The 26,446-nt window shown below is 36.1% G+C and overlaps 1 protein-coding gene and 2 long non-coding RNA genes across 11 annotated transcripts; 2 read left to right on the top strand and 1 right to left on the bottom strand.

The window, feature by feature from the left end:
* Positions 1 to 818: 818 nt before the first annotated feature.
* On the top strand, positions 819 to 3,985 carry LOC115920131. The gene is made up of 3 exons (XR_004062187.1): positions 819 to 1,537; positions 3,525 to 3,710; positions 3,911 to 3,985. It is a non-coding gene; the product is annotated as an uncharacterized LOC115920131 (long non-coding RNA).
* Positions 3,986 to 5,182: 1,197 nt separating this feature from the next.
* LOC115920182 lies at positions 5,183 to 26,446 on the bottom strand. 9 transcript variants are annotated; one of them, XR_004062228.1, is made up of 5 exons: positions 26,113 to 26,443; positions 22,523 to 25,784; positions 20,025 to 20,150; positions 18,253 to 19,755; positions 17,750 to 17,927 (listed from the first exon to the last, which is right to left on the bottom strand). XR_004062228.1 is itself a non-coding variant. In XM_030975277.1 (3 exons), the coding sequence occupies exons 1-3, from the start codon at positions 26,269 to 26,271 to the stop codon at positions 6,145 to 6,147; spliced, it is 525 nt and encodes a 174-aa protein (XP_030831137.1). In that variant the 5' UTR covers positions 26,272 to 26,446; the 3' UTR covers positions 5,183 to 6,144. The 9 variants fall into 9 exon arrangements, 3 of the variants coding, with proteins under 3 accessions (XP_030831137.1, XP_030831136.1, XP_030831138.1); XR_004062230.1 differs by having other exon boundaries at positions 22,523 to 25,722; XR_004062232.1 differs by lacking the exons at positions 17,750 to 17,927; positions 18,253 to 19,755; positions 20,025 to 20,150; positions 22,523 to 25,784; positions 26,113 to 26,443 and adding exons at positions 5,183 to 6,384; positions 6,654 to 6,779; positions 9,158 to 12,419; positions 12,748 to 13,086.
* Positions 14,241 to 17,329, top strand: LOC105440572. Its single transcript, XR_971707.2, has 3 exons — positions 14,241 to 14,866; positions 16,864 to 17,049; positions 17,255 to 17,329. It is a non-coding gene; the product is annotated as an uncharacterized LOC105440572 (long non-coding RNA).

The following is a 26,446-nucleotide window of genomic DNA, read 5'->3' as shown; positions in this document are numbered from 1 at the left end:
CCCTAACCCTAACCCTAACCCTAACCCTAACCCTAACCCTAACCCTAACCCTAACCCTAACCCTAACCCTAACCCTAACCCTAACCCTAACCCTAACCCTAACCCTAACCCTAACCCTAACCCTAACCCTAACCCTAACCCTAACCCTAACCCTAACCCTAACCCTAACCCTAACCCTAACCCTAACCCTAACCCTAACCCTAACCCTAACCCTAACCCTAACCCTAACCCTAACCCTAACCCTAACCCTAACCCTAACCCTAATTAGATTCATAGAATCAGTCTTTTTTTTTATAATTGCTTCTAGTTCAGTTATCCTTGGTCGATTTCCTTCGGGTTTTTTTAGGTGGACTCTTAGATAGTTGGGCTTTCATCTAACATGAGTATCGCGGCGGAATAATGCTCGTCCGGTAATTAAATTGACCTTGAACTCTAAAGGTGCCTCGGTGTAACTTTTGGGGGCCGGTGTATGTCCTACACACTGTTTTGGAAAATGTCATTAGCTCACTCAATTCTTCATCGATTTTGTTCATTTTTTTTTTAAATGAAAGCTATTTAGTTGCTTAATCTTCACAGATCCGCTTTTTAAATTTCAAATATGGAAAAGTGTTGAAAATGGTACTTTAGTAAAATGTACTTACCCTTTGGTACCTTTGCTGGTTCATAGGGTTCAATACCCCTATTAAACTCAAGGATTTTGCTAGATAGCGGTTGGGGCCACTAACTCCTAAGCCCTGATGGTTTTTTTCTTTAAACTAGCACTTTAAAAAATGATTTATTCATTTCCTAAAAAAATGAAGTAAAACTGAGTTTAACAATTGACTAGATGAATTTTTGTTTGAGGTGATGAAAAGGTCAGACTAATCGAGGCCCTTATAAATTTAAATAAAATATGCACTGCTTAGTGCATCTTATCATGAGCATATCCTGAAAAAATTAGCAAAATTGGTTAATTATTTAATTAATTACAAGCAATTTAAAAAAAAAGTTTAGGACGGTATTTCTCGAAATTCGCTTTTTTGCAAATTTTCAATTAGTCTTTTGGGGCTGAAATTTGAAGATATGACTTGGGGGCTGCTTTAATTTTAACATTTAAACCCTTTTTAACATTAAATATTCATTCGTTTCTTATTTTTTAATCATAAAACCAAAATATTAGCAAACAAAAATATCCCCCGAAATACGAAAAATCTAATATTCACCATAGGTTTGTACAGTGTAGGCCAAAAAATAGGTGCTCTACAAAAGTTCTTTAAAAAAACATTTTTACATTGAAGCCACAGAATATACCATACTCAAATTGATCTTTGATAATCCAGGCCTACTTTCCTGCAATTGGTTTTTTATTAATTGTTATGCTTTTTCCTTAAAAAGTGATACAAAAATTAATTTTTCCCATCAATTCCCGCCATTGGTACTTTTCTCACGTAGAGGGAGCTTCACACAATAACAAACGAATCAAAGTAACAGTAGAAACTAAACAAACAAAAGTAGATTCATTCCAGCGGGCAGTCAGCTCTTATTATTCATTTAAATGGTGAGTTTTTAAATGTATTGTGCCCTATATTTATCTGACTGTCCATTTATACTAATTTAGACTTTAATCAATCCACTTTCTCTCGATAGGTCATGAAATTGTACACAACTTTGTGAGATATGCAACTTTGCGTGAACAACAAGCACTCCCCCCTAAACACAGGTAGGCTGTCGGCCGAAACTCCAGGCCTGGCATTAGGCCTCTGCCTGGTATGACTCTGACTGTGAAGCATATAGATCTTATATCAATTAGTCTACTTGTTAGATGCCCAAAAGAATAATTGCATTAAGCCATAAGGTAAGTAGGACTACACTTTATTGTGTTATTGTGCTAATACTGAATGCCCATGATATCGCAGCTTCACGTACAGTATCGGCATGTTCTAACTTCTAGGCTTATTTTTTGTATTTCTCATTTCTTGGCATTGATACTGCACATACAGAATGCAAAGACATGCACGATAATAAAGAGAGCTTTCCTGACCTAGCATGTGCAAGGGAAAATTAAAAATAAGCCTCGTTTTGTTGCATTATTGTGCGAATACTGATTGTCAATGATTATCGCAGCATCAGTACAGCACCTGCAGGTTTAAGATTCACCCCCCTTATTTTTTGTATTTCTCATTTGTTGGCATTGACAGTTCACATATAGAATGCAAAGACATGCACGATAATAAAAAGAGATTTCCTGACCTAGCATATGCAAGGGAAAATCAAAAATAAGCCTCGGTTTGTTGCATTATTGTGCGAATACTGATTGTCCATGATTATCGCAGCATCTGTAAACCACCAGCATGCATGTTTAAGATTCACCCCCCTTATTTTTTGTATTTCTCATTTGTTGGCATTGACAGTTCACATATAGAATGCAAAGACATGCACGATAATAAAAAGAGCTTTCCTGACCTAGCATATGCAAGGGAAAATCAAAAATAAGCCTCGGTTTGTTGCATTATTGTGCGAATACTGATTGTCCATGATTATCGCAGCATCTGCACACCACCAGCATGCATGTTTAAGATTCACCCCCCTTATATTTTGTATTTCTCATTTGTTGGCATTGACACTTCACATATCAAATGCAAAGACATGTACGATAATAAAGATAGCTTTCCTGTCCTAGTATTTGCAAGGAAAAATTCAAAAAAGGCATATGAAGGCTACGTTAATGCGCGAATACAGAATGTTCATGTTCAGCATCCGTATAGCATCGACATGTTGAAGATCCACCCCCCCCCCCTTATTTTTTTGATGTCGCATTTGTTGGCATTGACATTTACACATGAAATGTAAAGACATAAAACAGCCGTCCTGACCTAGCATATACAAGGAAAAATTCAAAAAAGATCTCTGATTGCTGTTATGGTGCATAAAAGTTGTCAGCGTCACTAAACATAGGACATTTTCTAATTCCCCCCCCCCCCCCCTCCTCCCCCTTATTGTGCTTCAATTCTTTGTTCTACCCAATTTGATGTTTCTAGTGGTCAATTCATTAGAAATGAGTGGAGACTAAGCCTACTACTTAGGCCAAAGCTAAGTAGGCCTAGCAGAAACTCACGCCGTTCCGATTGAGTACATGTAACAGAGTGACACCTGAAATCAGAGTAATCACGTGATCGGAATATTTTACCTCGCCACTAAAATCCCAGGTGGACCTAGCAGTCCCACATTACTTTGCGGTGCCTTAGGCATGATCGATGCAAACTTATTCACAACCTTTTAACCCACTAAATCGGAGCAGTGTATTTATCCGGATAATACGCGTAGATAGAAACTGCCCATTCCCTGGTACTATATGCTATTTTCCGGAAAACAAATGAAACGGATAATTTCATTAAAACTAATAGAAACATGCTGTTTGTGTTCCTTCTTGCTATCACAATCTCCTCTTTCTTTTATCGTGTCTTCATTTCCTTCTCAATTGTCATTGTCCCTCATATTGCATTCTCTATCTCAAATGTCACTTTTCCTCATATTGTTTTCCTCAGAAAATTCATGCAAAGGACCTGGAAAATCTGCAGAAATAAACCCTAGGACTACTCTGACCAACGGAGGTTGGTGGTTTGGCAGTTGAAGGCTTAAGAAACTTGCTGACCATCCTGGGTACAACCCCAACAGTCAATGCCTCTAGCTTCGACAGGCACATAGCCACTTTTAAATCGATATCTCAAGAGGTTAGCCACCAGCCTGGTATTCATTACATTTTTGTTTTTTTCCCAAATTTACTCTAAAATAGTATGCTTAAGTTGTGGTCAATAGACAGTAAAGAACATGTTCATCAATTTCTCTTCTTGTCATAATGGTTGAAATGCCTGAGTGAACTTTAAATGAACTTGTATTTATTACATAATCTTGTTCTTTTGTAACTTTGCAGACCAGCGAGGAACACATGAAGAGGGCGGCGGTATGCCTACAACAAAGGGCAATGGACAAGGACCCGACCATCAGGTAAAATGACCGTGTGGACATCACCTCTACTACCAACCTATCTGTTCTTCTTTACTACTTCTACTACCTCCACTACCACACTATCCGTTCTCCCTTGCTCCCCTTCCTCTTCCATTCTCACCAGATCTGTCAATCATTAAATATCTTAATATTTCTTACCCTCCCTCATCTGTCTTTCTTTCTCTCTCCTGAATGGACAATGCTCTTCCCTACTTCTATTACTACCTCTACTACCACCCTACCTGCTCTTCCTTACTACTTCTACTACCTCTACTACCACCCTACCCATTCTCCCTCACTCCCCTCCCTCTTTCATTCTCGCCGGATCTGTCAATCATTAAATATCTTAATATTTCTTACCCTCCCTCATCTGTCTTTCTTTCTCTCTCCTGAATGGACAATGCTCTTCCCTACTTCTATTACTACCTCTACTACCACCCTACCTGCTCTTCCTTACTACTTCTACTACCTCTACTATCACCCTACCCATTCTCCCTCACTCCCCTCCCTCTTTCATTCTCGCCGGATCTGTCAATCATTAAATATCTTAATATTTCTTACCCTCCCTCATCTGTCTTTCTTTCTCTCTCCTGAATGGACAATGCTCTTCCTTACTTTTATTACTACCTCTGCTACCACCTTACTCTACAACCTTACCTCTGCTCTTCCTTACTACTTCTACTTCCACTTTCCCTCATCATGTTCCCTCTTTCTATAACCATCTCCACGTTCTCTGTCTTTATTATCACCCTCCCCCTTTCTATTGCATTCTCTATCTCAACTGCCACTTTCCATCATATTGGTTTCACTCACTATCTCAATTTTAACTTTCCCTGTGTTTTTGTTCTCTCTCTCTCTCTCTCTCTCTCAAGTGCATTTCATCTCATATTTCATACTACCCTACCTGCTCTTCCTTACTACTTCTACTTCCACTTCCACTTTCCCTCATCATGTTCCCTCTTTCTATCTCCATCCCCACTTTCTCTGTCTTTATTATCATTTCCCCCCTTTTATTGCATTCTCTATCTCAACTGCCACTTTCCATCATATTAGTTTCACTCACTATCTCAATTTTAACTTTCCCTGTGTTTTTGTTCTCTCTCTCTCTCTCTCTCTCTCAAGTGCATTTTATCTCATATTTCATACTGTGAAATTGAAATTAAGGACTGGAATTACAAGCAATGATGTGAAACGTTCGTTACGGTGTAAGAAAATACATTTAATCTTTTGCATTCCTAAAGTGCAAATTCTTTTAAATATATATGACACAAACTGCTATTATTAATTAACTTTAATATATAGCTTCATGTGTGTTGTAAACTCTTTTTTATTTTACTTGGGTGGGTTCGAGTCCCGCGAAGCTGTTTATAACACGAGAGCTTTCATGGTGCCAGTACAATATAATTGGGTTATATACACATCCCCTTATACAATATACACACACACACTCGTCAGCCTCATCGGGTATAGGGCTAATACTTATGCACTGTAATTTAAAATTATACATTTTTTAAAGCTTCCAATAGAAGTACAGATTTCCTCATAGTTTAAGGTAAATCGTTCCAAAGCTTAGGACCGGTAAAACGGGTATTCTTTTTAAAAATATGTTAATAGTGTACAGGAATATATATTTAATATAATACACATAAGGAAAATCGAGCATATGACAGTGCGGCATGTCACTAATCGAAATACAGCCCATGTTATGCATATAACTGTTTCATGAAACAATACAAAAGTTCAAAAATGCCATAACTCAATCATTTTTACGTCCAATGTAGATAATTATGATTTTTTGATTTGACTCAACTCATATTTAGTTCGGACATAATACAAAACTATCTCCTATGTCCTGCTCAAAGTGTTTTATTAATGACAATTGAAGGTTTTTATTGATACAATTGTACCTTCATATTCATAAAAAGCATATCATAATCATGTAAAAAGTAAAAGAACAAGAATAGAAAGAAGAATCACGAAAACTACTTTAACAAAACATTCAGACTTACTGACAAGTGTGCACTGCCATTTCTTAAACATTTCATTAGAATATCAACAGCTGGATAGAAAAAGGTGACATGCCTTGCATAGGCGTTGTGAGGGATATTACATTAAGAAAGCAACTGAGAAAAAAGAAAGATGAATGAAATAGTTGATGATCTACATAGACGTAGATTTTGTTTGAGCTTTTATTGCATTGCGGACTCTGTCCCTCACTTGGAGAAATGATCGGTTAGAGAGGCAACGTGCTACTTTTTTATTTTGTTTAACTATGTCCCTCACCACGCCTATGCGAGGCATGTCACCCTTTTCTATCCAGCTCTGGAAAAGCTTCTGGACTGCCTCCTTCTCTTCCTGGGTGAATTTTACCCTCGCCGCTTGATCGCTGGTACTGCAGAACTATCATGGAGAAAGAGAGGAGAGGGGGATGAAAGACATCAAGAAATGAATTGTGAAACAATTTGACCCATAATAACAGAGTTGCACATTTAAAAAATAACACCAATAAGCAAGTATTTCAGACAATTCAGCAAATTATTGTATAGATGTCTAACACTATTCCATCACAGTTTTAAAATGACATTGATGAAATTCTGAACAAGTCTAACATTACCCGTCAAAGAAAGGAGCTAAAAGGGCTGCAATTGCCATTTAAATGCGTTACATACCAGGGATGATTATCCAGCTGACACACTAACGGATGATGTGTCTGGTAGTAGCGGGATTGGATGCTCATTATGTTGGGGTAGTTTTTTGCACTTCACCCTCAGTTTTTTGGTGCTGGTGGTCGAGCACTATTATGGAGAAAGAGAAGGGGGGGGGGTGAAAGAAATAAAGAAAAGAATTGTGAATTGCACATTTAAAAAAAAGCATTAATAAGCAAATATTTCAAACAATTCAGCAAATTATTGTATAGATGTCTAACCCTATTCCATCACAATTTTGAAATGTCATCAATGAATCTTTAACCAAGTCTGAAAATACCGTCAAGGAAAGCAACTAAAAGGTCTGCAATTGTCATTTAAATGTGTTTCATAGAATAGAATAGAATTTATTGACTCATTCGACCCCCTTCTGGGGTATGAGAGTACAACACATGTACATATCATGATAATGATACATAATAAAGAATACAAACATAGCTTAATAATACAAAGAATACAGAATACAACAAAACAACAATATAAATAGTGTAACGCCCCTATCAGGGAAGGGGAGCTAGAATAATAAAATGAAGAGAAGAAAACAGTTACTTGTGGTGTAATTGGTATCAGCATGTAGAATGACTTTTATTACTCTTAATACCATCGCAATAAGCAAGAATATTCATGAATAAGAGTAATCAAATATCAACGGCGATCATGAACACATGTTCATGCTTCAGTTTTATACATTAAAACTATATCACATCGATCTGCAATAGCCAGATCTTCTCTCGTAACAAAACCTAATCTAACTTCTAACTAAGTATATAAACAGCTTACAATAATATAGTTTTAGTTAATTCTAACTAAACTTTCGTGGCTTAAATACCACAGGTAAAATATAAGGTTGAATTCCATTTCTAACAAATTCAATTAATAGTTAACTTAGTATCCCATCTTTGAATACACGTGTTGCAATTCTGGTAACTATATGATGCACTCATATATCTGTTCATCTATTAAAAGTTTAGTATAGAATATATTCTACTATATATAATCCTTTCGTTTTAAGAACCAAGCAATTCCAAATTACTGGTGCATCCGCAACATAATAAGTCAAGATAAAACTATACATTCTACAAATATACAACTACATGTATAACAGTTTTACGTTGTCTCAAAACCCACAAGGACAATTAAATACATGTAATGATTGTATAAATCATCTGAAAATAAACTTAAGATTTAATAAACGAATATATGCATGAGCTTTAGAGAAACTGATTTCTACCAAACTGGTGAGATAAAGCATCTTGCCGAAACTTCTGCTGGGTTTGCCTAATTCTCAATTATTCTACAATTCAGACCACTGAAGTTGCCTTCTCTAACATAACTAATAAATTACTAAGCTCATTGCTCTATTGTAGTATCATGGTTACAAAATACACATGTACAATATAATAATATATAATCAAACTCATTAAATGTGTGCTTCGATTATTAATCAATCAATAACTGCACTATTATATAATATAACAAACTACATCTTTTAAATGGGTCTGCGCCTAATTAGACTTCTATCGCTGGTGGAGGAGAGAAACTCTATTTACCAAACTGTTTAGATGTAGCTTATCAGAGAGGCGACTAAATCCCTCTCTTATAACAAAGGTCCTATTCACATCTAATCTATACACAACTTGGGTACCATGTTTACACTTCACGACAGTAAGTCTATGCAAGTGGCTACAATATACAGGCTTGCATATATGTTAACCCACTAGCTGTGAAATGGGTATATATATCCACATACACTACCATTTCATGAGACGTTCATTCACATCATACAAATCATCCTATTCTTCTACTGATTCTATACCTTCTAACGCATGATAATAAAACATTGAAATAGTACACACTTATATGTACTTGCAAAACTCATTAATTCATTATACTGTTTAGTAACAATATCCTGGCGATATATATATATATCTGAACACAAAAGTACATCAGCATTAGAGTACTCGCTGAACTAAGTTTAGTGCACCATCACAGTCACAAAGCTATCTTCATATTTCATCCCTAAAAGTCCATATATTCCTGATATGGAATATATTAATATTAAGAGGGTGATACATGACATTAATGATAACAATTACATATACAGTTAATAATAAGATATAAAATATAAATGAGAATAAGCTTACCTAGAATAATAAAATGAAGAGAAGAAAACAGTTACTTGTGGTGTAATTGGTGTCAGCATTTGGAATGACACATGGCATCACCAGCACTCTGTTCCTTTGTTTCTCCTCATCAATTAAGATGTCTAGGACTCTTTTGGCCAACTATATATTCTATTATAAGTCACTGATTTAGGAGTGAATTATAATTAACAAAAAATTTGAAGGGGGGGGGGGGCATAATTTATCCAAAACAATCAAATCGGTTGGGCCTGATCACAATAGGAATGATCTAAACCTAGCCTATGCTAAACATAAATACAATATTATACAATATGGCAAGCATACCAGGGATGAAGATCCTGTGGACAAACCGATGGTGGGCGTGGCAGTTGCAGGACTGGGTGCTCCTTATTTCAAACAGATCTATACCGTGGTCACTTAGGTTATTGTTACAAAGAAATTAAAAGCCTTGTTCTAAACTGGATCCAGAACATTGTCCTCTTATGTCTCTAAACAAGTGCCTTATACTCAATTAGTTTATCTTTGAGTTCTCTGCCAATTCTGAGGAGATGTCCTCTTTACTTTCAACATTTGTATCTGTATCAGAAACGTGCACGTTGAATGCTATAGAACCAAATGATATTGTACTGGCACCATGAAAGCTCTTGTGCTAAAAACAGCTTCGCGGGATTCGAACCCACCCAAGTACAAAACAAAAAGATTTTACAGCATACATGTACATGTAGCTATTCAAGTTCAGTAATCATATCACTTTGTGTCATATGTATGAAACATAAGAGGAGATGATAGAAGGACAATAAAGAATAATGAGAGGAGAGATAGAAGAAAAACAATGAATAACATAAGAGAAGATGATCAATAGAAGGAAAATATAGAATATTAAGAGGAAAGAGAGAAGAAAAACAATGAATAACATAAGAGAAGATGATCAATAGAAGGAAACTACAGAATAATAAGAGGAAAGAGAGAAGAAAAACAATGAATAACATAAGAGAAGATGATCAATAGAAGGAAACTACAGAATAATAAGAGGAAAGAGAGAAGAAAAACAATGAATAACATAAGAGAAAATGATCGAAAGTATTATAGTTTAAGATGGCCTCAGAAAGATTGTACAATAGAATAGTAGTGTACAAAACCGGTTTCTATGAGAGTATGTACATTGCATACAGCTTCTTGTAAGTATAGTGGCCTTGGAGGCCTGTTGCCATGACCACCTTTAATGGAATGTGGGGTTAATTGAATGGGTCAAATAGCTCACTGTGAGAATTGGCACTAACAGTATATTAGCATGTGTGGCTACAAAACCTCAGAAGTCGCAAATGAAGACTCGTTTTGAAATGCTCGTAGCTCCGTTATAAAATGAGATTTTCAAATGATTGTTTTTGTTTTGAAGAGTTAAAAGTTAAAATCACGGAAATATCATCTTTATTTTTTCAAAAAAGTGGGAAAAAATTATAAAAATCAGTAGTTAGAACGATGACTTTTTTTTGGAAATTTGAAGTTTTGATTTTCGTCTTAAATTCCACAATTTTTTCCGAAGGCCCCAAAAGTAGCTAAAAATTATGAAAGGAAATTTATTAAGCTTTAAAAATATGGTAAAATAGTAACTTGAGGACTTTTAGATGGGTCAGCAGCCAGCTAAATACATACCGATGTCGATTAACTTTTGGAGTGGAAGTTGCTCGCATCGTTCGTAAGCTCGGACCCTCTGTCCGTACAAAATGGCGAGATTTTACATTTTGAAATCTTCGTATTTGCCCACAAAACGTCCTCTTATCCTTACAATAAGGATAGACTCCCCTTAAATTAGTATGGATACGATCACTTCTTAATACTCTTTAATTATATTTACACATGTGCGATAATAAGTCGTCATTCCTTGTTCCTAAATATACATCGGTCCCATGTGTCCAGTTTCGTGTATGTATTACCTCTGCCCATTGTTCGACGTCAACCTACACGTCGCTCATATATAACCCTATAAGAAATGTATAAACAAATGAAGCAATTAATTATAATTGAAATATTAGCAAGTGTAATTGATGGAGCACATGTTGAGGTCGATGTAGTTGATGGACACCTTATACTAAGATTTTCTATAGAATTAACATATCGCAGTGGCTAGTATATTAAAGTCGTTAAAAAAAACCCATAAAATTAGAACAAAAAATGGCGTCAAACTAAATTGTGTATCTTATCAAGTGCACCGGAAGGCAGAACTTTAACAACGAGGGGCCGTTACTCAAAACCATCACTAAGTTTAGTTTGTAGACATCCTTGAGAAACGAATGTTAATTCTGTATCATACATTTCAATAGGACGTCCACGAAGTTGGAGTTAATGACGGTTTTGCGTAATCATCCAATTGAAACGGCTAAATACTTGGCAAGGGAGATCGCCCTTTCAAGTTTTTCTGCTGGAAACAAAACATATCGCAGGGCCTTTTTGTCGAAAAAACATAACTGTCAAAAATAAATGGGTCAATCTAAATTTTGTATCATACCAAATGCACCACACATTGAAAAGTATCATTTGTTTCAAGTTGAACACCTAATGAAGGGTGTTCAGCTTGAAACAAATGAGATTAGTCAAGCAATTTAATGTTTGCTACGTGGATGGACACCGTAAACAATGATATTCAAGTGTACTTAACATATCGCAGGGGCTTTTTGTCGATAAAAAACAAAACGTAAGAAAATAAATGGGGTCAATCTAAATTTTTTATCATACCAAATGCATCACTTTTCTTCACCAGATAACAGCCGAATGCTAGGCCAGGAGTTGTGGAGCAAATTGCCATAGGTTTTCCACTCAAAACAAATGAGATTTTTCAATCAATTTCATCTTTGCCAAGTGGATGGATACCGTAAACAAAAACTTTCATTTGTACTCAACATATTGAAGTGGCTCTTTTTGGATAAAAAGTATGAAATAAGAAAATAAGTGGGGTCAATCTAAATTGCTTACCATGTCATTGCACGTCATTGCATACCAGAAAACAGCCGAATACCAGGCCAGTACTTCAGGCGGAAAAGTGCCTCGGTCAAATGAGATTTGTCAAGCAATTTAATGTTTGCTACGTGGATGGACAACGTAAACAATGATATTCAAGTGTACTTAACATATCGCGGGGGCTTTTTGTCGATAAAAAACAAAACGTAAGAAAATAAATGGGGTCAATCTAAATTTTGTATCATACCAAATGCATCACTTTTCTTCACCAGATAACAGCCGAATGCTAGGCCAGGAGTTGTGGAGCAAATTGCCATAGGTTTTCCACTCAAAACAAATGAGATTTTTCAATCAATTTCATCTTTGCCAAGTGGATGGATACCATAAACAAAAACTTTCATTTGTACTCAACATATTGAAGTGGCTCTTTTTGGATAAAAAGTATGAAATAAGAAAATAAGTGGGGTCAATCTAAATTGCTTACCATGTCATTGCACGTCATTGTATACCAGAAAACAGCCGAATACCAGGCCAGTACTTCAGGCGGAAAAGTGCCTCGGTCAAATGCCCTGTCAGTGGTGGTCAGGAACAAAGCTATTTAACGGTGATGGCACAGATCGGCAACAGCACCCTGAATTTTTTTGAATCGGTTTTCGTAGTAAATCGACAAAAATGCTGATATTTTGTTATTCAAAATACAAAATCGAATATGCAAACACTTATAGATTGATGAATCTATAAGGAATTGATATCTTTCATTCATGAAGAACAAAACGATTGCAATTCTAAGATAAAAGGGATTAAAGTGAAAGAAAAAGGTCCTAAATCAGACAAGTTTCGGTAAATTTTACCCCCAAAAAACATTGGACACTAAAAACCGTCATATTTCACTAAAAACTAATTATTTTCAAACAAAACGTAAGTAAATGGTAAAATGGAAGTTAAATATCGTTTCTTACCTGTAAAAACCAATGGGCAGCCCATAACTTTGAAGGAAATCTACTTTTAAGAGGAGTAAAATGAAAAGAAGCCAACATGTAAGTTTTAGGGTAGCATGTAGCTTTACGGGCGCCGAGCTGTAGATAATAGGACGCCATCTGTGGCTTTTCAGACGCCATTGTAGAAACTCAGACGCCAATTGTAGGTTTTCAGATGCCACGGTAGATACTCAGACGCCAATTGTATATTTTTAGAAGCCATGTATTTTCTCGGGCGCCAAGAGGTAGTACAAAAATAACCCTAACCCTAACCCTAACCCTAACCCTAACCCTAACCCTAACCCTAACCCTAACCCTAACCCTAACCCTAACCCTAACCCTAACCCTAACCCTAACCCTAACCCTAACCCTAACCCTAACCCTAACCCTAACCCTAACCCTAACCCTAACCCTAACCCTAACCCTAACCCTAACCCTAACCCTCTAACCCTAACCCTAACCCTAACCCTAACCCTAACCCTAACCCTAACCCTAACCCTAACCCTAACCCTAACCCTAACCCTAACCCTAACCCTAACCCTAACCCTAACCCTAACCCTAACCCTAACCCTAACCCTAACCCTAACCCTAACCCTAACCCTAACCCTAACCCTAACCCTAACCCTAACCCTAACCCTAACCCTAACCCTAACCCTAACCCTAACCCTAACCCTAACCCTAACCCTAACCCTAACCCTAACCCTAACCCTAACCCTAACCCTAACCCTAACCCTAACCCCTAACCCTAACCCTAACCCTAACCCTAACCCTAACCCTAACCCTAACCCTAACCCTAACCCTAACCCTAACCCTAACCCTAACCCTAATTAGATTCATAGAATCAGTCTTTTTTTATATAATTGCTTCTAGTTTAGTTATCCTTGGTCGATTTCCTTCGGGTTTTTTAAGGTGGACTCTTAGATAGTTGGGCTTTCATCTAACATGAGTATCGCGGCGGAATAATGCTCGTCCGGTAATTAAATTGACCTTGAACTCTAAAGGTGCCTCGGTGTAACTTTTGGGGGCCGGTGTATGTCCTACACACTGTTTTGGAAAATGTCATTAGCTCACTCAATTCTTCATCGATTTTGTTCATTTTTTTTTTAAATGAAAGCTATTTAGTTGCTTAATCTTCACAGATCCGCTTTTTAAATTTCAAATATGGAAAAGTGTTGAAAATGGTACTTTAGTAAAATGTACTTACCCTTTGGTACCTTTGCTGGTTCATAGGGTTCAATACCCCTATTAAACTCAAGGATTTTGCTAGATAGCGGTTGGGGCCACTAACTCCTAAGCCCTGATGGTTTTTTTCTTTAAACTAGCACTTTAAAAAATGATTTATTCATTTCTCCAAAAAATGAAGTAAAACTGAGTTTAACAATTGACTAGATGAATTTTTGTTTGAGGTGATGAAAAGGTCAGACTAATCGAGGCCCTTATAAATTTAAATAAAATATGCACTGCTTAGTGCATCTTATCATGAGCATATCCTGAAAAAATTAGCAAAATTGGTTAATTATTTAATTAATTACAAGCAATTTAAAAAAAAAAGTTTAGGACGGTATTTCTCGAAATTCGCTTTTTTGCAAATTTTCAATTAGTCTTTTGGGGCTGAAATTTGAAGATATGACTTGGGGGCTGCTTTAATTTTAACATTTAAACCCTTTTTAACATTAAATATTCATTCGTTTCTTATTTTTTAATCATAAAACCAAAATATTAGCAAACAAAAATATCCCCCGAAATACGAAAAATCTAATATTCACCATAGGTTTGTACAGTGTAGGCCAAAAAATAGGTGCTCTACAAAAGTTCTTTAAAAAAACATTTTTACATTGAAGCCACAGAATATACCATACTCAAATTGATCTTTGATAATCCAGGCCTACTTTCCTGCAATTGGTTTTTTATTAATTGTTATGCTTTTTCCTTAAAAAGTGATACAAAAATTAATTTTTCCCATCAATTCCCGCCATTGGTACTTTTCTCACGTAGAGGGAGCTTCACACAATAACAAACGAATCAAAGTAACAGTAGAAACTAAACAAACAAAAGTAGATTCATTCCAGCGGGCAGTCAGCTCTTATTATTCATTTAAATGGTGAGTTTTTAAATGTATTGTGCCCTATATTTATCTGACTGTCCATTTATACTAATTTAGACTTTAATCAATCCACTTTCTCTCGATAGGTCATTAAATTGTACACAACTTTGTGAGATATGCAACTTTGCGTGAACAACAAGCACTCCCCCCTAAACACAGGTAGGCTGTCGGCCGAAACTCCAGGCCTGGCATTAGGCCTCTGCCTGGTATGACTCTGACTGTGAAGCATATAGATCTTATATCAATTAGTCTACTTGTTAGATGCCCAAAAGAATAATTGCATTAAGCCATAAGGTAAGTAGGACTACACTTTATTGTGTTATTGTGCTAATACTGAATGCCCATGATATCGCAGCTTCGGACGTCGGTACGTACAGTATCGGCATGTTCTAACTTCTAGGCTTATTTTTTGTATTTCTCATTTCTTGGCATTGATACTGCACATACAGAATGCAAAGACATGCACGATAATAAAGAGAGCTTTCCTGACCTAGCATGTGCAAGGGAAAATTAAAAATAAGCCTCGTTTTGTTGCATTATTGTGCGAATACTGATTGTCAATGATTATCGCAGCATCAGTACAGCACCTGCAGGTTTAAGATTCACCCCCCTTATTTTTTGTATTTCTCATTTGTTGGCATTGACAGTTCACATATAGAATGCAAAGACATGCACGATAATAAAAAGAGATTTCCTGACCTAGCATATGCAAGGGAAAATCAAAAATAAGCCTCGGTTTGTTGCATTATTGTGCGAATACTGATTGTCCATGATTATCGCAGCATCTGTACACCACCAGCATGCATGTTTAAGATTCACCCCCCTTATTTTTTGTATTTCTCATTTGTTGGCATTGACAGTTCACATATAGAATGCAAAGACATGCACGATAATAAAAAGAGCTTTCCTGACCTAGCATATGCAAGGGAAAATCAAAAATAAGCCTCGGTTTGTTGCATTATTGTGCGAATACTGATTGTCCATGATTATCGCAGCATCTGCACACCACCAGCATGCATGTTTAATATTCACCCCCCTTATATTTTGTATTTCTCATTTGTTGGCATTGACACTTCACATATCAAATGCAAAGACATGTACGATAATAAAGATAGCTTTCCTGTCCTAGTATTTGCAAGGAAAAATTCAAAAAAGGCATATGAAGGCTACGTTAATGCGCGAATACAGAATGTTCATGTTCAGCATCCGTATAGCATCGACATGTTGAAGATCCACCCCCCCCCCTCCCCTTATTTTTTTGATGTCGCATTTGTTGGCATTGACATTTACACATGAAATGTAAAGACATAAAACAGCCGTCCTGACCTAGCATATACAAGGAAAAATTCAAAAAAGATCTCTGATTGCTGTTATGGTGCATAAAAGTTGTCAGCGTCACTAAACATAGGACATTTTCTAATTCCCCCCCCCCTTCCTCCCCCTTATTGTGCTTCAATTCTTTGTTCTACCCAATTTGATGTTTCTAGTGGTCAATTCATTAGAAATGAGTGGAGCCTAAGCCTACTACTTAGGCCAAAGCTAAGTAGGCCTAGCAGAAACTCACGCCGTTCCGATTGAGTACATATAACAGAGTGACACCTGAAATCAGAGTAATCACGTGATCGGAATATTTTACCTCGCCACTAAAATCCCAGGTGGACCTAGCAGTCCCACATTACTTTGCGGTGCCTTAGGCATGATCGATGCAAACTTATTCACAACCTTTTAACCCACTAAATCGGAGCAGTGTATTTATCCGGATAATACGCGTAGATAGAAACTGCCCATTCCCTGGTACTATATGCTATTTTCCGGAAAACAAATGAAACGGATAATTTCATTAAAACTAAAAGAAACATGCTGTTTGTGTTCCTTCTTGCTATCACAATCTCCTCTTTCTTTTATCGTGTCTTCATTTCCTTCTCAATTGTCATTGTCCCTCATATTGCATTCTCTATCTCAAATGTCACTTTTCCTCATATTGTTTTCCTCAGAAAATTCATGCAAAGGACCTGGAAAATCTGCAGAAATAAACCCTAGGACTACTCTGACCAACGGAGGTTGGTGGTTTGGCAGTTGAAGGCTTAAGAAACTTGCTGACCATCCTGGGTACAACCCCAACAGTCAATGCCTCTAGCTACGACAGGCACATAGCCACTTTTAAATCGATATCTCAAGAGGTTAGCCACCAGCCTGGTATTTTATTCATTACATTTTTGTCTTTTTCCCAAATTTACTCTAAAATAGTATGCTTAAGTTGTGGTCAATAGACAGTAAAGAACATGTTCATCAATTTCTCTTCTTGTCATAATGGTTGAAATGCCTGAGTGAACTTTAAATGAACTTGTATTTATTACATAATCTTGTTCTTTTGTAACTTTGCAGACCAGCGAGGAACACATGAAGAGGGCGGCGGTATGCCTACAACAAAGGGCAATGGACAAGGACCCGACCATCAGGTAAAATGACCGTGTGGACATCACCTCTACTACCAACCTATCTGTTCATCTTTTCTGCTAGAAATTACTTTATTACCAGCCTACATATACTTTGCTGAACTCTAAGAAGTGTCTAACTTTTGTTTTTAAGTGGCCCAAACATTGTCGAGCATGTGTGCAGCGCTTTGTAACTGCAAGGAAAAGGCGCTATATCAAATATCTTTTGGATTGGATTGGATTCTTTACTACTTCTACTACCTCCACTACCACACTATCCGTTCTCCCTTGCTCCCCTTCCTCTTCCATTCTCACCAGATCTGTCAATCATTAAATATCTTAATATTTCTCACCCCTCCCTCATTTTTCTTTTTTTCTCTCTCTCCTGAATGGACAATGCTCTTCCCTACTTCTATTACTACCTCTACTACCACCCTACCTGCTCTTCCTTACTACTTCTACTACCTCTACTACCACCCTACCCATTCTCCCTCACTCCCCTCCCTCTTTCATTCTCGCCGGATCTGTCAATCATTAAATATCTTAATATTTCTTACCCTCCCTCATCTGTCTTTCTTTCTCTCTCCTGAATGGACAATGCTCTTCCTTACTTTTATTACTACCTCTGCTCTTTCATTCTCACCAGATCTGTCAATCATTAAATATCTTAATATTTCTTACCCTCCCTCATCTGTCTTTCTTTCTCTCTCCTGAATGGACAATGCTCTTCCCTACTTCTATTACTACCTCTACTACCACCCTACCTGCTCTTCCTTACTACCTCTACTACCTCTACTACCACCCTACCCATTCTCCCTCACTCCCCTCCCTCTTTCATTCTCGCCGGATCTGGCAATCATTAAATATCTTAATATTTCTCACCCTCCCTCATCTGTCTTTCTTTCTCTCTCCTGAATGGACAATGCTCTTCCTTACTTTTATTACTACCTCTGCTACCACCCTACCTGCTCTTCCTTACTACTTCTACTTCCACTTTCCCTCATCATGTTCCCTCTTTCTATAACCATCTCCATGTTCTCTGTCTTTATTATCACCCTCCCCCCTTTCTATTGCATTCTCTATCTCAACTGCCACTTTCCATCATATTGGTTTCACTCACTATCTCAATTTTAACTTTCCCTGTGTTTTTGTTCTCTCTCTCTCTCTCAAGTGCATTTTATCTCATATTTCATACTGTGAAATTGAAATTAAGGACTGGAATTACAAGCAATGATGTGAAACGTTCGTTACGGTGTAAGAAAATACATTTAATCTTTTGCATTCCTAAAGTGCAAATTCTTTTAAATATATATGACACAAACTGCTATTATTAATTAACTTAAATATATAGCTTCATGTGTGTTGTAAACTCTTTTTTATTTTACTTGGGTGGGTTCGAGTCCCGCGAAGCTGTTTATAACACGAGAGCTTTCATGGTGCCAGTACAATATAATTGGGTTATATACACATCCCCTTATACAATATACACACACACACTCGTCAGCCTCATCGGGTATAGGGCTAATACTTATGCACTGTAATTTAAAATTATACATTTTTTAAAGCTTCCAATAGAAGTACAGATTTCCTCATAGTTTCAGGTAAATCGTTCCAAAGCTTAGGACCGGTAAAACGGGTATTCTTTTTAAAAATATGTTTATAGTGTACAGGAATATATATTTAATATAATACACTTAAGGAAAATCGAGCATATGACAGTGCGGCATGTCACTAATCGAAATACAGCTCATGTTATGCATATAACTGTTTCATGAAACAATACAAAAGTTAAAAAATGCCATAACTCAATCATTTTTACGTCCAATGTAGATAATTATGATTTTTTGATTTGACTCAACTCATATTTAGTTCGGACATAATACAAAACTATCTCCTATGTCCTGCTCAAAGTGTTTTATTAATGACAATTGAAGATTTTTATTGATACAATTGTACCTTCATATTCATAAAAAGCATATCATAATCATCATGTAAAAAGTAAAAGATCAAGAATAGAAAGAAGAATCACAAAAACTACTTTTACAAAACATTCAGACTTACTGACAAGTGTGCACTGCCATTTCTTAAACATTTCATTAGAATATCAACAGCTGGATAGAAAAGGGTGACATGCCTTGCATAGGCATTGTGAGGGATATTACATTAAGAAAGCAACTAAGAAAAAAGAAAGATGAATGAAATAGTTGATGATCTACATAGACGTAGATTTTGTTGAGCTTTGATTGCGTTGCGGACTCTGTCCCTCACTTGGAGAAAAGAGCGGTTAGAGAGGCAACGTGCTAGTTTTTTATTTTGTTTGACTATGTCCCTCACCACGCCTATGCGAGGCATGTCACCCTTTTCTATCCAGCTCTCAAAAAGCTTCTGGACTGCCTCCTTCTCTTCCTGGGTGAACTTCACCCTCGCCGTTTGATCGCTGGTACTGGAGATCTATCATGGAGAAAGAGAGGGGAGGGGGATGAAAGACATCAAGAAATGAATTGTGAAACAATTTGACCCATAATAACAGAGTTGCACATTTAAAAAATATCACCAATAAGCAAGTATTTCAGACAATTCAGCAAATTATTGTATAGATGTCTAACACTATTCCATCACAGTTTTAAAATGACATTGATGAAATTCCGAACAAGTCTAACATTACCCGTCAAAGAAAGGAGCTAAAAGGGCTGCAATTGCCATTTAAATGCGTTACATACCAGGGATGATGATCCAGCTGACACACTAACGGATGATGTGTCTGGTAGTAGCGGGATTGGATGCTCATTATGTTGGGGTAGTTTTTTGCACTTCACCCTCAGTTTTTTGGTGCTGGTGGTCGAGCACTATTATGGAGAAAGAGAAGGGGGGGTGAAAGAAATAAAGAAAAGAATTGTGAATTGCACATTTAAAAAAAAGTATTAATAAGCAAATATTTCAAACAATTCAGCAAATTATTGTATAGATGTCTAACCCTATTCCATCACAATTTTGAAATGTCATTAATGAATCTTTAACCAAGTCTGAAAATACCGTCAAGGAAAGCAACTAAAAGGTCTGCAATTGTCATTTAAATGTGTTTCATAGAATAGAATAGAATTTATTGACTCATTCGACCCCCTTCTGGGGTATGAGAGTACAACACATGTACATATCATGATAATGATACATAATAAAGAATACAAACATAGCTTAATAATACAAAGAATACAGAATACAACAAAACAACAATATAAATAGTGTAACGCCCCTATCAGGGAAGGGGAGCTAGAATAATAAAATGAAGAGAAGAAAACAGTTACTTGTGGTGTAATTGGTATCAGCATGTAGAATGACTTTTATTACTCTTAATACCATCGCAATAAGCAAGAATAATCATGAATAAGAGTAATCAAATATCAACGGCGATCATGAACACATGTTCATGCTTCAGTTTTATACATTAAAACTATATCACATCGATCTGCAATAGCCAGATCTTCTCTCATAACAAAACCTAATCTAACTTCTAACTAAGTATATAAACAGCTTACAATAATACAGTTTTAGTTAATTCTAACTAAACTTTCGTGGCTTAAATACCACAGGTAAAATATAAGGTTGAATTCCATTTCTAACAAATTCAATTAATAGTTAACTTAGTATCCCATCTTTGAATACACGTGTTGCAATTCTGGTAACTATATGATGCACTCATATATCTGTTCATCTATTAAAAGTTTAGCATAGAATATATTCTACTATATATAATCCTTTCGTTTTAAGAACCAAGCAATTCCAAATTACTGGTGCATCCGCAACATAATAAGTCAAGATAAAACTATACATTCTACAAATATACAACTACATGTATAACAGTTTTACGTTGTCTCAAAACCCACAAGGACAATTAAATACATGTAATGATTGTATAAATCATCTGAAAATAAACTTAAGATTTAATAAACGAATATATGCATGAGCTTTAGAGAAACTGATTTCTACCAAACTGGTGAGATAAAGCATCTTGCCGAAACTTCTGCTGGGTTTGCCTAATTCTCAATTATTCTACAATTCAGACCACTGAAGTTGCCTTCTCTAACATAACTAATAAATTACTAAGCTCATTGCTCTATTGTAGTATCATGGTTACAAAATACACATGTACAATATAATAATATATAATCAAACTCATTAAATGTGTGCTTCGATTATTAATCAATCAATAACTGCACTATTATATAATATAACAAACTACATCTTTTAAATGGGTCTGCGCCTAATTAGACTTCTATCGCTGGTGGAGGAGAGAAACTCTATTTACCAAACTGTTTAGATGTAGCTTATCAGAGAGGCGACTAAATCCCTCTCTTATAACAAAGGTCCTATTCACATCTAATCTATACACAACTTGGGTACCATGTTTACACTTCACGACAGTAAGTCTATGCAAGTGGCTACAATATACAGGCTTGCATATATGTTAACCCACTAGCTGTGAAATGGGTATATATATCCACATACACTACCATTTCATGAGACGTTCATTCACATCATACAAATCATCCTATTCTTCTACTGATTCTATACCTTCTAACGCATGATAATAAAACATTGAAATAGTACACACTTATATGTACTTGCAAAACTCATTAATTCATTATACTGTTTAGTAACAATATCCTGGCGATATATATATATATCTGAACACAAAAGTACATCAGCATTAGAGTACTCGCTGAACTAAGTTTAGTGCACCATCACAGTCACAAAGCTATCTTCATATTTCATCCCTAAAAGTCCATATATTCCTGATATGGAATATATTAATATTAAGAGGGTGATACATGACATTAATGATAACAATTACATATACAGTTAATAATAAGATATAAAATATAAATGAGAATAAGCTTACCTAGAATAATAAAATGAAGAGAAGAAAACAGTTACTTGTGGTGTAATTGGTGTCAGCATTTGGAATGACACATGGCATCACCAGCACTCTGTTCCTTTGTTTCTCCTCATCAATTAAGATGTCTAGGACTCTTTTGGCCAACTATATATTCTATTATAAGTCACTGATTTAGGAGTGAATTATAATTAACAAAAAATTTGAAGGGGGGGGGCATAATTTATCCAAAACAATCAAATCGGTTGGGCCTGATCACAATAGGAATGATCTAAACCTAGCCTATGCTAAACATAAATACAATATTATACAATATGGCAAGCATACCAGGGATGAAGATCCTGTGGACAAACCGATGGTGGGCGTGGCAGTTGCAGGACTGGGTGCTCCTTATTTCAAACAGATCTATACCGTGGTCACTTAGGTTATTGTTACAAAGAAATTAAAAGCCTTGTTCTAAACTGGATCCAGAACATTGTCCTCTTATGTCTCTAAACAAGTGCCTTATACTCAATTAGTTTATCTTTGAGTTCTCTGCCAATTCTGAGGAGATGTCCTCTTTACTTTCAACATTTGTATCTGTATCAGAAACGTGCACGTTGAATGCTATAGAACCAAATGATATTGTACTGGCACCATGAAAGCTCTTGTGCTAAAAACAGCTTCGCGGGATTCGAACCCACCCAAGTACAAAACAAAAAGATTTTACAGCATACATGTACATGTAGCTATTCAAGTTCAGTAATCATATCACTTTGTGTCATATGTATGAAACATAAGAGGAGATGATAGAAGGACAATAAAGAATAATGAGAGGAGAGATAGAAGAAAAACAATGAATAACATAAGAGAAGATGATCAATAGAAGGAAAATATAGAATATTAAGAGGAAAGAGAGAAGAAAAACAATGAATAACATAAGAGAAGATGATCAATAGAAGGAAACTACAGAATAATAAGAGGAAAGAGAGAAGAAAAACAATGAATAACATAAGAGAAGATGATCAATAGAAGGAAACTACAGAATAATAAGAGGAAAGAGAGAAGAAAAACAATGAATAACATAAGAGAAAATGATCGAAAGTATTATAGTTTAAGATGGCCTCAGAAAGATTGTACAATAGAATAGTAGTGTACAAAACCGGTTTCTATGAGAGTATGTACATTGCATACAGCTTCTTGTAAGTATAGTGGCCTTGGAGGCCTGTTGCCATGACCACCTTTAATGGAATGTGGGGTTAATTGAATGGGTCAAATAGCTCACTGTGAGAATTGGCACTAACAGTATATTAGCATGTGTGGCTACAAAACCTCAGAAGTCGCAAATGAAGACTCGTTTTGAAATGCTCGTAGCTCCGTTATAAAATGAGATTTTCAAATGATTGTTTTTGTTTTGAAGAGTTAAAAGTTAAAATCACGGAAATATCATCTTTATTTTTTCAAAAAAGTGGGAAAAAATTATAAAAATCAGTAGTTAGAACGATGACTTTTTTTTGAAAATTTGAAGTTTTGATTTTCGTCTTAAATTCCACAATTTTTTCCGAAGGCCCCAAAAGTAGCTAAAAATTATGAAAGGAAATTTATTAAGCTTTAAAAATATGGTAAAATAGTAACTTGAGGACTTTTAGATGGGTCAGCAGCCAGCTAAATACATACCGATGTCGATTAACTTTTGGAGTGGAAGTTGCTCGCATCGTTCGTAAGCTCGGACCCTCTGTCCGTACAAAATGGCGACATTTTACATTTTGAAATCTTCGTATTTGCCCACAAAACGTCCTCTTATCCTTACAATAAGGATAGACTCCCCTTAAATTAGTATGGATACGATCACTTCTTAATACTCTTTAATTATATTTACACATGTGCGATAATAAGTCGTCATTCCTTGTTCCTAAATATACATCGGTCCCATGTGTCCAGTTTCGTGTATGTATTACCTCTGCCCATTGTTCGACATCAACCTACACGTCGCTCATATATAACCCTATAAGAAATGTATAAACAAATGAAGCAATTAATTATAATTGAAATATTAGCAAGTGTAATTGATGGAGCACATGTTGAGGTCGATGTAGTTGATGGACACCTTATACTAAGATTTTCTATAGAATTAACATATCGCAGTGGCTAGTATATTAAAGTCGTTAAAAAAAACCCATAAAATTAGAACAAAAAATGGCGTCAAACTAAATTGTGTATCTTATCAAGTGCACCGGAAGGCAGAACTTTAACAACGAGGGGCCATTACTCAAAACCATCACTAAGTTTAGTTTGTAGACATCCTTGAGAAACAAATGTTAATTCTGTATCATACATTTCAATAGGACGTCCACGAAGTTGGAGTTAATGACGGTTTTGCGTAATCATCCAATTGAAACGGCTAAATACTTGGCAAGGGAGATCGCCCTTTCAAGTTTTTCTGCTGGAAACAAAGCATATCGCAGGGCCTTTTTGTCGAAAAAACATAACTGTCAAAAATAAATGGGTCAATCTAAATTTTGTATCATACCAAATGCACCACACATTGAAAAGTATCATTTGTTTCAAGTTGAACACCTAATGAAGGGTGTTCAGCTTGAAACAAATGAGATTAGTCAAGCAATTTAATGTTTGCTACGTGGATGGACACCGTAAACAATGATATTCAAGTGTACTTAACATATCGCAGGGGCTTTTTGTCGATAAAAAACAAAACGTAAGAAAATAAATGGGGTCAATCTAAATTTTGTATCATACCAAATGCATCACTTTTCTTCACAAGATAACAGCCGAATGCTAGGCCAGGAGTTGTGGAGCAAATTGCCATAGGTTTTCCACTCAAAACAAATGAGATTTTTCAATCAATTTCATCTTTGCCAAGTGGATGGATACCGTAAACAAAAACTTTCATTTGTACTCAACATATTGAAGTGGCTCTTTTTGGATAAAAAGTATGAAATAAGAAAATAAGTGGGGTCAATCTAAATTGCTTACCATGTCATTGCACGTCATTGCATACCAGAAAACAGCCGAATACCAGGCCAGTACTTCAGGCGGAAAAGTGCCTCGGTCAAATGAGATTTGTCAAGCAATTTAATGTTTGCTACGTGGATGGACAACGTAAACAATGATATTCAAGTGTACTTAACATATCGCAGGGGCTTTTTGTCGATAAAAAACAAAACGTAAGAAAATAAATGGGGTCAATCTAAATTTTGTATCATACCAAATGCATCACTTTTCTTCACCAGATAACAGCCGAATGCTAGGCCAGGAGTTGTGGAGCAAATTGCCATAGGTTTTCCACTCAAAACAAATGAGATTTTTCAATCAATTTCATCTTTGCCAAGTGGATGGATACCATAAACAAAAACTTTCATTTGTACTCAACATATTGAAGTGGCTCTTTTTGGATAAAAAGTATGAAATAAGAAAATAAGTGGGGTCAATCTAAATTGCTTACCATGTCATTGCACGTCATTGTATACCAGAAAACAGCCGAATACCAGGCCAGTACTTCAGGCGGAAAAGTGCCTCGGTCAAATGCCCTGTCAGTGGTGGTCAGGAACAAAGCTATTTAACGGTGATGGCACAGATCGGCAACAGCACCCTGAATTTTTTTGAATCGGTTTTCGTAGTAAATCGACAAAAATGCTGATATTTTGTTATTCAAAATACAAAATCGAATATGCAAACACTTATAGATTGATGAATCTATAAGGAATTGATATCTTTCATTCATGAAGAACAAAACGATTGCAATTCTAAGATAAAAGGGATTAAAGTGAAAGAAAAAGGTCCTAAATCAGACAAGTTTCGGTAAATTTTACCCAAAAAAAACATTGGACACTAAAAACCGTCATATTTCACTAAAAACTAATTATTTTCAAACGTAACGTAAGTAAATGGTAAAATGGAAGTTAAATATCGTTTCTTACCTGTAAAAACCAATGGGCAGCCCATAACTTTGAAGGAAATCTACTTTTAAGAGGAGTAAAATGAAAAGAAGCCAACATGTAAGTTTTAGGGTAGCATGTAGCTTTACGGGCGCCGAGCTGTAGATAATAGGACGCCATCTGTGGCTTTTCAGACGCCATTGTAGAAACTCAGACGCCAATTGTAGGTTTTCAGATGCCACTGTAGATACTCAGACGCCAATTGTATATTTTTAGAAGCCATGTATTTTCTCGGGCGCCAAGAGGTAGTACAAAAATAACCCTAACCCTAACCCTAACCCTAACCCTAACCCTAACCCTAACCCTAACCCTAACC

The sequence above is a fragment of the Strongylocentrotus purpuratus genome, unplaced genomic scaffold, assembly GCF_000002235.5.
Source record: "Strongylocentrotus purpuratus isolate Spur 01 unplaced genomic scaffold, Spur_5.0 spur5_scaffold_8, whole genome shotgun sequence".
Lineage (NCBI taxonomy): Eukaryota > Metazoa > Echinodermata > Echinoidea > Camarodonta > Strongylocentrotidae > Strongylocentrotus > Strongylocentrotus purpuratus.
This window is presented reverse-complemented; position numbering and strand designations above follow the sequence as displayed.